Source organism: Papaver somniferum, chromosome 8 (assembly GCF_003573695.1).
Source record: "Papaver somniferum cultivar HN1 chromosome 8, ASM357369v1, whole genome shotgun sequence".
Classification (NCBI taxonomy): domain Eukaryota; kingdom Viridiplantae; phylum Streptophyta; class Magnoliopsida; order Ranunculales; family Papaveraceae; genus Papaver; species Papaver somniferum.
The window spans coordinates 53,944,084-53,957,030 of NC_039365.1; the positions used below are offsets into that span (position 1 = coordinate 53,944,084).

A 12,947-nucleotide genomic window follows, 5' to 3' on the forward strand; every position below is an offset into this window, starting at 1 on the left:
AGGTGCAATCAAAGTTCGACAACCGTTAGTCAATCAAATCAATTGAAAACTAATAATAAACTGCAATTATCTAGTTTCCCACCAACGGTACTCGTAGAGCTTCTCAATCCCAAAGAAGTCTTCAAAACGAGCGGTCATAAGAGATTTCGCCTAATTAGGATATTTTCCTCTCCGAATAGACGGCTCCAACAGTAACAACAAAACTAGGTAGTTTTGCTGGCTCTAAGGATTAGTTTGCTCGAAATGAAAACTTTAATATTTATAGACCAAGGAAGTTTGGACACCAACCGAATATTCTCAAAGATATGCAATAAATCCAAAATCGTTTTTCCTGATTCCTGGAAATGCGTTGTACAAATATTGATCGAAATCTCAGTAGAAAATCTCCAACTAGTAAATGCACATTACCAATTTTTATTTTCTAAAGATATGCATTTAATTGCTGGATATTAAAAGCATATAAAAACTAAAAAAACTTAATTAAAAGATTCTCAATTTATTTCGATCCGGGATTCTCCTTTAGTTATTAAGGAATACCTTTGAAAAATAAAAGATAAGAATTACTGCACATGTTCAAAGTATGTCGACATATTTATTAACCAAATATATTTTTCGGTATTTCTAAGAATTCTAGAGAAATAGAAATCCGAAAATTTAAATTTTGCTAAGTTCTCAGTAGGACCAGTTACAGGTCTCACTGGGATCGGTTACACCAATCACTAGGACCGTTTACAGGTCTCACTAGGATCGGTTACCATATACTCATATTATTACTTGTGATCGGTTGCACAAGTCATAAGATCGGTTACCAATTACTAAAACTTGTTGTACCTCTTACAAGGATCGATTCCACATACTTGTGATCGGTTGCACCTCTTACTAGGATCGGTTACACAATGTCTATAGTTGGCTATACCAATTACAAAATATCGATCATACCATCTCAGGTGATTGCTTAAGATCGGTTTCACTAATAAAAGTCATACCAATACAAAAGTCAGGCATTGTGAATAGGTTTACCAAGATACATAACACAAGTTATGAACGTTTATACTAAACACACATATTGGAAATCCAAAGATTTGCAATGAATAACAATTTAAATGAGCCTATCGATTTCCCTTTCGATTCACAAAACAAGTTTATGAATTGTACATCCTTTAAACGAATGTAAAACATTGTTTCCTAGGACGAAATCTTCACCCATACCTATACATAATCACAATAACATTCATATGATTATGTTGATGTCTTATACACGAAGTTCAAAAGATAGACGTTATACTTCGTATTGTAATTCCTTAATACTATGTCTAACTGGAGTATAATCATTAACAGCTTCGCAGTTATGTTTTCAATATGCACGACTTGAAAGATACGTTAGGAATGAAACAGTTCAAGTCAAATATTACTAACCTCAAGAGGAAGGATGTCGTCGTCGTTGTAGATCTTTACTTCTTCACATTCTTCAAATCTTCACGTAATACTTGTAAGTCTCATATCCTAGTAACTTTCTAGCTAACTTATACGAAGTTGACTCTAGTCAATAATCAAGCGACTCTTTAAATGAGTTTTGGTTCACTAAAATATGACAACCAAACTTGACATACCAACGTTTGGTGGGTTCAACTAAGATATGCCTAACAACCTCTTATACAGGCCTTCCACCATTAAAAAGATTATAACACTAATTACACCATAATGGAGGTTGCAAGAGTTAAAAAACTAACACCTACTTAGTGGATAATAAGTGCCTGACTAGTATTTCTTAAGTGGATAGGTGGTTCATCTTCTTAAATATTTCATAATAGACATAGATTAATAGATTATTGATATGTTGAGATCGAATATAAAGGTTATACCCAATGTATACATATTTCTTACACATAGGATTTTCAATTTTACATGCACCGACTCCATCATTGTATGGATTATGCATTATTGGATAACATAATAGAGTTCCGAATAGGATACCATTTTTAAGTACTTCAACAAAGAAAATGATCAAGTGCACTAAAAACAAAACATACATATTTTATTAGTAACTACATAAGAAACATGAAAATGCGGGGGTATAACAACCACACCCAATAATTCGTTCGGCAATTTGTATGGACTAAACTCCAATGTAATTCCGAGAGCACCATCTTAAAAGCGAGAATCAATCAAGAAATATATCAAAGAGTTTTTATCTCTTTCTCAATACAATCACCAAATCAAACATATAGAAATTTGCGAGCCTGATTGATATGAGAAATAACTTGGACGGTACCAAAGACGAAAGCCCAAGTGTCAATCAAGTTCTATCCAACAAACAAGGTCGGATTTATCAACTGATTGAACTACGCACAACCTGTGATATTTCAATTATATAAAAATATAATAATGAAAAGAAATAACGCAGACACCAGAAATTTTGTTAACGAGGAAACCGCAAATGCATAAAAACCCCGGGACCTAGTCCATATTTGAACACCACACTGTATTAATCCGCTACAGACTCTAGCCTACTACAAGTTTACTTCGGACTGGAATGTAGTTGATCCCTAACCAAGTCTCACAGCGATTAAGGTACAATCGCGTTCCTTACGCCTCTAGAACCACGCCGAATTTTGCACACTTGATTCCCTTAGCTGATCTCACCAACACCTAAGAGTTGCTACGACCCAAAGGCGAAGACTTATAAACAAATTTGTCTCCCACATATATGTCTATTCTTTATTCGGTTTTTGTTCCGTATTTTGATAAAATCAAGGTGAACAGGAACCAACTAATAATACGGTCTTATACTCCCGAAGAGCAGCCTAGAAATATTAGTCACCTCACTATAACCCAACTGATTAACATGAAAAGTTATTGTGGAATCACAAGAGTCTGATACAAAGAACTTTTGTGATTACTTTTTATATCTTACTTATCGGAGATAAATCTCGAGTAAATCTTAGAGAAGATAAAACTCAATACGATTGAACAAGTAAGATCAGAATACGCAACTACAGAGAAAATAGTTGGATCTGGCTTCACGAATCCCAATGAATTTTTCAAGTCGTTAACCTATAATGGTTTTGTAACAAACCTAGATTAAAGGAGAATCGACTCTAGTACGCAACTAGGAACACACAGAAGTGTGGGGATTAGGTTTTCCAGTTGCTAGAGTTCTCCCTTATATAATCTTTCAACTCAGGGTTGCTTTCAATCAAAGCTAAGATAACTTAGTAACAAAGCATTCAATATTCATCGTTAGATGAAAACCTGGTTTAAGATTCAAGCTAAGTCTGCTTAAAAATAAAGCAATCAATCTCCACCGTTAGATGGTCTTAGCTTGTTACACAAAAATGAAATATACTTTCATTTAGATATGGGTCACCGTACCTAAACGTGTATATTGAGTTGACTCAATAACAGTTAACCAAAGTTAGCCATATGAACACTTTTGTCTTAACCATATTCATCTAACACTTTTAGATCAAATATGAAGATCAATCAATCATGAAAGATAATCAAATGAATAAAATTGTGTTTCAAATAGAGTTGTTCAATTGTTCACTATCTCACAGAAATATATATGAACAAATTGAGTCGAAATCGGTTTGATTCGTAATAGTACAAAGTACTTATACAAGAATCAATTCATGAACATCAAGACACAGTTTGCAAAGATTGCATTCCTTAGATCATAAATGTTTTAGTTCATGAGTATGAGAATCATACATGACCGATTCTAGAACTTCACCACTGTGTTCTCTAACCAGGTACGCGAACAGCAGCTCCGGACCTTGGCCTAGTCAAGCCGTTCGCAAACCCGGTCCGCAACACAACCGTTCCGGACCCAACTCAGGTAAACCCGTTCACATACTAGGTACGCAAACAAGAGTTCCGGACCTTCTCAGGTAAATCCGTTTGCATACTAGGTACGCAAACAAGAGTTCCGGACCTGAATCATCACAATACAGTTCACATACCAGGTATGCATACCGTATTGTATCCAGACATGGGTAATCGTTCTAAACTCTCATTTCAATCATTGAAACATCCTTGGAAGACGACAATGGTTGTCTCACACAAACCATTAGCTTCAAGTAATTTTCAAATGATCGAATGATCAGTACGAAACTTCCTAAGATAACATCAAATGACTGTCTCACACAAATCATATAAGATGTTCAAGGTAATTTTCACATGATCATCTTTTGACATTATATTTAGTTTCCAACAAACAGATTGTTTCCAACTAAACTCATCAAGAATATGATGAACATAGCTAAAGCAAAAAACTTCCAACATATATTTCGAGAAATAGATAAGAGAGTTAAACTCGGCTCGAAATATAAAATGTGCATAATGTAAAAGTCTATATAGCTATACGACTTAGTCTCATTAGAAGATAGAATAAAATAGACTTCTGAGTGATAGATAAGTTTTAGTCTCCACATACCTTTTTTTGATGAAGTTCCTCCAAGCTCCTCAATAGATCTTCGTCTTCAATTGGTGAACGTCGTGAAGTCTAAAGATCAACTACAAATTCTATCCTAATCCGAGATATAGCTATAAGTAGACTAGAAATCAAGTACATCTTTTTGATCAACTGAACTTGACAAACAAGCTTGAGATAGCATCGCTTGTGAGTTCGACCGAGCAGTGCTCTAACAGAACATGATATCGGTGATGAGTGAGAGACCAAATGTTAGACGGTCTCTCTATGTCTTACTAAGCATTAGATAGAAATTTGTACCAGTATTTCCTAAATCTGTTCACATCTCAACTGATAGTTGATCTCCTTATGCTAGTCAACTACTTCTCAACTTATGTCATATCCATCGTCAATCATTATTTATTGCTTTGCATTATGACGATGTAACTGCAGGAAATCCTACAGCCGCACCAAAGAACAATCCTAAGCCAACTATCAAGGATATCAGTCTATGTGAGATAAATGAGACAGGCGATTTACGTGGTTCGATATTAAAATATACATCCACGGGGGTGATTTTACTACGATGGTTGAGGATTACAAATTTCTCATATTTATACAAGTTACTTTCAGTTTTTTATTTTTCTCCAGATAAGCTATGAACCCTGAAAAACTCAACCCTTTGTTCTTTGTTTTCTTTTGATTTTATACACGAAATACAGATAATGGCTGACGGCTCACAATTCTCTCTCACCACATCATCATTAAACCCACTATAGCTTTTTGAGGGGCACTCTATCTTCGTCATTGTCCCCTATTACCCGTCGTTTCTCTTGTATCCCGTTACCTTCGCTCTTGACCTCGCCAATTCACATCTCGTCGATCGTACTGTAGACCTTCTGACGGTCAAACTGAATTCTCTGCCCGTTCATTTAGTGGCCAACTATTCGTTCAAACTTGACCGTCGATTCTTCGCCAGTACTTTACACGTGTCTTCATTTTGTTGAATGGGTAGATATCTCGAAAGCGGGAAAAGTGCTCCAGGAGTATTTCACCGGTGTTTGTCACGAACACTCTTCGTAGGTGTTTAGGCTTTCAAATTCATCCACGTGGCGACCAGATTTTCTTCCCTCACAAACGTGTTGAGCTCATATATATTCAATCTCTTACCGAAAGAAATAATATTTTTGTGGCTCCGTGAGAGTACGATTCCGCCACTGCAATGGTGGAGTTGGGTGTTTGGAATAAACCAATATTAAATTCCAAAAATTAAAAGTAAAAACTTCATTACAAAAAAACAAAACAAAACTTTTTACTTCTTATTACCAGAAAGTTACTAAAATGCTTTCCAACAAGGAGGCAGACAAATGGGTTCAAGCCCATCCCTTAAGCCTAAACCATTTATAATACACTGTATAAAAGAAGACCGAATCTGTTAGACGCCAGTACTTCGCTACGTTTCTGACGGGTGCATTTTGTTCTACCAATATGTTTCCGTAATTTTGACGAAGTGTGTGAGATAAATGTATATGCACATGCAAGAAGATGATATCTAGATTATTTATTCTGGAGATAGTGCCACTTGGGGAACAACCAAGTAATTGAATGATGATGAAAGACAGTATATTTGTGCGTAGTATCAATGTTTGGGAAGACAAAGAAACATACTCCCTCCCTCCGTTCTTTTTTAAATTGTCGGTTTTGTTTTTAGCGAAATTTAAAGAAATTAAGATAACCAATCGTCGAAAATGGTCCTCATAACGCTAGTCAATAAAAGAAGTGAAGTGAAATGGTCCCGTGACACTTGTTAGCAAAAGAAATAAAGTGAAGTAATCCACATGACACTTGTGACCAAAAGAAGTTAAGAGAAAAGTGATCCCAAAAAATTAAAGTGACATTTAACTTTCCCAATTAAGAAACTGACCTATTCTTTTGAAACTTTTATTTATAGGAAATGGCCTATTAAAAAAGAACGGAGGGAGTATAAATCAGTTATAAAGACCTACTGGCAACTAATTTTGTAAGTACCGTGTTTGAAGAATCTATCAGAACCCATTAATAATAACTCCGTCGTATCCAATGCCAGATACGCACAACTGCTATTCAACTCAATCTTTCTACCTTTATTCATCGGTTTCTTCTTTACAATTCGAACCTTAGAATTCAAAGCCTAGATGGCAAAGACGTGTTGCATGGAGAGCTGCACCAGCACTGGCAGCACAAAGTGCTGTGACCTCATGGGAATCGATGTTAGGAACGGTAAATCATCCTAGACAAATTATGGTAAACATACCGTGCTTACTTTTGATTCATCAGTAGCGATTTCCATAAATCGTGAATGTAGTCGGATTGACAATAGTGGAAATTGGCCTGTAAACAAGCTAAGCTCCAACCACTTGATTCTCCTATCTTACAAGGAAGCAAATTGAATAGTATTGTTTCAAAATATGTATTGTGACTCTAGGGCATAAAACTAAACATAGCAAACAGCATTTTACCTCTAATATTCAAAAAGAAAATATACTGACAAAGCATAAACTGGTTTTCAAGTGAATTTCACATATTTGATGACGACTAGACATCTAACCATAATTAGGGGGTGTAAATGACACTGAAAATGCAATTGTGCAAAAAGATTGGAGTAAAAAAAATAAATCCTAAAAGACGCAAACAAGTGAATGAATAACTCGCTGCGTAGAATACAAATTCCGCTGCTTATCATACTGTTATGATTACAAAACCAACCTTGCGCTGGGCACTCAGAGTAGGAACCTCCTCAAAAGTATAATCATAAACGATGAACCAGACAAACTACGAGGTCATTATGTTAACTGTCACATACTTTCTTCATCTATAATAAAAACACTAACAGATAACCTTCCTAGTTTAAAGCCCGGCTTTGTTATAAACTTATAATATAAGTATAGAAATCCACGAGCCATCTGACACTTAAAAATGACAACAAATCGCCGTACTCCATCTTGGAAGATAATCTTTTCAGCTTACCAAATTCAGAATCCATCTGCTTCACGGGGACTGTGCATTTCATCTGGCTGGTTAATTTTGATATCCTCAAACTCTGTATCATCTGTTTAAAGCAAAGTACAATCTGAGCGTTAACAAATTAAAGGACTAAGAATAAAGCACATTTAGAATTGGAAACACAAAAGCGGAGGGACTAGAATATCTAACACATAAATAATTATCTATTTAAACAGGTTGGGATCTTTTGTTGAAACCTGAAATCCTGTTACTGACCCAACTGCTTCAAAGGAAGCACTCTTAGGTGGGTACAATACTTTTCTCACATCCCAATCTTTTTCACATGTACGAATCTATTGTTTACGTGTTGCCTAATGGTAATGTTATAATTTAGATGTGGACAAGTGAGGCCTAATACGTTACAAAGCTTATGAACTAGTAAGCAAACTAGAACGTGGAGCTAACAAGATGACAATGATAATGGAAACTAGGATAGGAACCTGATTCTATGAAGCATATCCAAATATACAATTACATAAGAGAATTGTGCACAGACCCTCCCACAAAAGCAGCTTAATGCTATCAAGAAGTAACATATCCAACTTGAGAGATTTAGAGCAGATGTGATTGTTGACAGCTTGAATAAATTAAGATCACGAAAAGAGTGGATACCAAAAGGAGAAATAAAAGGACAACATGAGAGGATGTAAGGGCGCATCTTATTACATTTCCAGAGGTTGAGAATTTAGCAGTTGAAAACAACGGTAAGAATGTTCTTTGATCTGTCCATACACAAATTAAGGCTAACAGACTGTGATCCAACTCATGAACCGATCCAACCATACTCCTTTCTGAGTAAGAAAAGAAACCACCTTAATTAATTCCCCATGAATCGTTAAGAAAAGACCTGGATAATCCTTGCCTGTGGAGAGACCTACTGTTTATAACAAAATATTGAGGTACTCTGCAATGTCTCTTCCTCTTCCCACTCCCTTTCCTAAGCCTGGCAACCATTCAGCAAGTGCGTTGTATTTTCTTCCCCAACATTAAATTTGAAGCCTATATCTTAGCAAAATCTGATTCTGTAACAGTGAATGGTCAAAAAGATTCAAATAGGATCACTCTAGTATCTCACTAAGCGTTCTAGAGGTTTGAGATTCACTTTTCAATGCACCCAATGATGAATAGCTATGACACTCCGAAAACTATTTCTCGAGTACCAGTGTGTTAATTATAAGTATGCAAGGAGTTCTTGAATAAGAGACTCCCTAAAGTTACTTCAAAGTATATTCGTTGTTTCCAAATATTTAATGATTCTCACATCTTTGTTGCTTTTCGCTGACTACTTCACAATAGGCTAATAGTGACTACTTCATAATAGGCTAGTAGTGCAACCTTACCAACTCGGTTAGCTTGATAAACTCCTTAAATATTGAAAATTGAAATATATTTTTATTCTTGATGCACAATAAACCTAAACCGACCACCTTGCGAACCAATTAGTTCCACCAATCTTATCCTAAAATGGATAAAGGTTTCTACTTGACTCTTCAGCACCAATAAGCAAGCGTGAAGTAAAACAATATAAATCATGACAAATAATGAACCCTAGCACATGGCATAAGTACGAGGAACACATGATATAAGTAAACAAAAACTAACTATTGTCATCGGTGGATATCAAAATAACTTTGTCCAAAGTTTGCTATTCCCTAAAAACCGAAACCATTATAAATTAATTAGTAAAAATACAAATGTAATCAATTAACAGAGGGAAAGAAAGAGGGTCTACCTTTCCTCAATGTCAGTGCTACTATAACATCATTTTCAACCTGTGTAAGAACAGAAGAAAGAAATGACAAAAGATAAGATGTTCAACTTTTCATTCGACGGAATTTTCAGAAAACAGAAAAACAAATAGACATTGACGAGCGCATTCAGTACCAAACAATGCACCTGTGTGGAGAGAATGACTCATACACTGAAAAGTTATTGTCATTAGTAATGATGGTGAGGCGATGATGAATTTAATGGAACTATTGCATGAGTACTAGTTGTGATGAGGAAGAGACTGGTGCTTCTAAGTGAATATTAGTGGGTTATGGTATGGTGGCAGTATGCAAAAGAGGATTTGGTGCTGATGTATATCGCAATGGTGATTGGTGGCTTCGTGATGCTAGTGGTGGATCAAACTGCAGTTAGTGCAGGTCCTAAGTGGCCACATGGGAATTGGATACATATCAGCTTAGAGGAGCCGTATGGATAATTACCATATAGTATGATATTATCTAGGGATATCGAAGTAAAATCTCTTAGCAAAGTGACTAATAGTAAATAGTCTGAAAATTATAATTCTACACAACGGTATCGATGTAAACAAACTTAAGAAATATTGAAAAATTACAAAGGTACAAAAATTGCATACATAGTAAAACCAAAAGTTTTTTCTTATTGCATTTGACTTTCCCTGTCTTCTACTCCACATCTGATCAGAAACTAAACTTAACCTCATTTCCATATTTAATATTGACTTCACGAAGAAAAGAAAAAAAAAAAGTAACAGAGGGACAACAGCATATATTTGATCAAACAAAATGAAGGTAAGAGTGCTCTGCAATATAAGAGATATACACAATTCAACACTCAGCCGGAAAAATACCGTCCAAACACTTAAGAAGGTAAGAGTGCTCTGCAATATCTTGAAACCGAATTTTACAAGATGAAATAAAATAAAACAAATAGGTTAATTTGATACCTTTGATCTGCCAATGTCTTGGAATCCTCTAATACATGACCAGTTTCTAATTATCAAGCGCTGATCATTAACTGGTTGATCGATGAGTGTGTGCAACTTCTGCTTGATATCTAAAATTGTCTCCGTTGGATCACATTGTACAAAGTAGGTTGTCTTTTCACGCTTAACACGAATATGCATAGCCTGCAGATCCAACATATTAGTTTTTGATGAATATTTCGACAGACAAAACACGTCGGGAGGATGAACGAGGGACTACTACTGCAGGTTGACCTAAAGTTTGAATGTCATACTGATACTAGTTTCCACTAAAAGAGGACAACTGAATCATAATTTTTGATCAGTTGAGATAATAAGCCATTTAATTATCAGAGGAAATCTAAGTCACAAATATAACTGTAGTTAGACCCAGCCCTTCTGTTGATTCCAGGTATATCTTACAACTATTCAGATAAATTAAGACAAAGAAGCTAATTACACTTCAAACACTTTCCTTACTATTATTAACTCGGCATCCAATAGGAAAGGTGCAAAGGTTATTCTTCTTAATAAGCTAACAATCACTTTAGTTTAAGAGAAAAAGGGCACATCAGGAAAGTTGAGAAAAGTATTCCACTTACCATTTTAAAATGTTCAGCCACAAGAACGAAAGAGGATCAAAGCCCTGGTAGCGTTTGGTAATTCAGTTCCTGATAGTTCTCAAGCCACAATTTATAAAATATTTTGGTTACTTCAGCACTGTATTATTTCAAACAAGCAAGTAATGATAGATTGTCCCCAGGTTTAACAACAGTAATCACGCATTTATAGTTACTTGTTTGATTTTTATGGTTTCCGTAGTACCCCCTTATGTATTTAGAAACCAATTTGTATATATGCTAAACTAACAATTGATATTATTTGTTTCTTCACTTGCAAGACTTTAACTAATTTCTCTTCTTATTCTGAGTTCGTTACTCCTCAATATTTAGCAATATCCGTAAACTTATCAGAGGTCTTGAATAGGTAAGACCCAGTTTATCTATTTCTTTTGGTAAGCCATTCCTACTTTTGTTTTAGGTTTTCCTCGCAGGACCGAGGGAACTTTACTGAGCAATTAGTTTCCAATATTTTGATGGTTCATAACATCAAATGTGGATTATCGAAAAATTAAGTTTACTCTAACTTTTACATCACAACTTATGCTTCAATATACTCCTAATCATTAAGTGAAACTGAATTTCTTCAGTTGTACTTAAATTCGGGCAATCTAGTAATAGACCACAACAGCAATGCTATAACGAAGATGATAATTCTATCTTAAAAAACCCTAGTAACATTATTTATTTATTTTTGGCAGATTTTGCAACTTTCACCGCGACCTAAAACCCTAATTTCATGAACAGATTTCTTAAAGTTGCTGCCAGCTACTATAAGAGATAAAATTTCGAACTGATTTGTTCAAGCAAAAAACTCAAAGCAACCAATTTTGAACGAATCAGTACAAGATTTTACAAGCGGGAAAATGGAAGAAAACATTAGTATGAATAAGAAGAATGAAATTAGGGTTTCGTACCTGAGATTTGGACGAGTTCCTCTACTCGATCAAAATTTCCTTTTCTGCTCAAAAGAATCTACCTTCTTTTCTGCTGTGCTGTTGTTGTCACGTCAGTTGCCGCAACAAACAAATAGGGAATGACCAAGAGAATACTAGATGACCATGGTGGGACGGGCGACGGACGAGAAAGTATCATATTTCCTTATACCTCCCGAATGTATCATTTCTCCGTGAAAATATCACTTTTCTTGAAACTGAAAATTAGCCGATGCATAAGCCAAAATATGACTGCATAATGTGTTACGTATCCTTTATGGGGTTTGCGTAATGGCTATGCATTCAATTTTTGAAAATTATGCCGAAAGTGAAAATATCACTTTTCTTAAAACGGATACATCGTTTTATTAGTTGCAACGGAAAATAAGTTGATGCATAAATCAAAACATGACTATATAAAGTATCATGTATCCGTTGTGGTGGTTTGCATAATGAATATACATTTAATTTTCGAAAATTATGCCTAAAATGATAAACATCTCCGAATTTTTCGTAAAAACTTTAAATTTGATATTGTTGTTTGTACTTTGTACTCATTGTGTAGATTTTTTTTTAAAACCATTCCAACGAGATAAAATTTGTAAAATTTCAAGGCACGAATTTTTAAATATGTTATATTAGAGTTTGGTTGCCAATTATACCCTAAAAGAATAGGATAATAAGGAGTTATGGTAATTGGACTAAAAGTGAGGGACAAATTTGTCTAGTGAAAAAGACTAACCATGGACACCAAATCCAATCTTTTTATGTCAAATTGGAAAAAGAAAAAAGTCATGCTTCACATCGACACAAAGTCACCATATATAGAGTCCTCCCTTGCTTCGCTCGGTCGGTCTAAATATATTCAATGCTTCTAAACAGGACGAGCAGGGAAACAAAGTTAAAACAACCTCTCACATTAAATGTGGGCCCCGCCGCATGGAGATTAGCAGAGGGTACTTTTGGGCCCATTGTGGAAATTGTGTGAGTGGTTGTTTTAATTTTGTCTATGCCCTCGGTATGTTAAAAAAATTTGAAATATATTTCCGCCCAACATTTTGTAGTATGTTACCCCCTCCGTCCCATGATATTTTATTTTTTTTGAGGGAAAAAAGGATATAACTCTTTAGTTTATATTAATTGGAAACCATGAACAGGCTAATTCGAGTACATCGGATAGATAGAAGTTACAACATAAAAGTATAAAACACAAACTATTACAACAA

General features: G+C 35.1%; 1 protein-coding gene across 1 annotated transcript; it reads right to left on the minus strand.

Moving 5' to 3' along the window:
- Positions 1-7,047: 7,047 nt before the first annotated feature.
- On the minus strand, positions 7,048-11,855 carry LOC113301277. Its single transcript, XM_026550044.1, has 5 exons — positions 11,704-11,855; positions 10,769-10,837; positions 10,149-10,331; positions 9,186-9,225; positions 7,048-7,499 (listed from the first exon to the last, which is right to left on the minus strand). The coding sequence occupies exons 2-5, from the start codon at positions 10,769-10,771 to the stop codon at positions 7,423-7,425; spliced, it is 303 nt and encodes a 100-aa protein (XP_026405829.1). The 5' UTR covers positions 10,772-10,837; positions 11,704-11,855; the 3' UTR covers positions 7,048-7,422.
- Between the last annotated feature and the right edge of the window lie 1,092 nt (positions 11,856-12,947).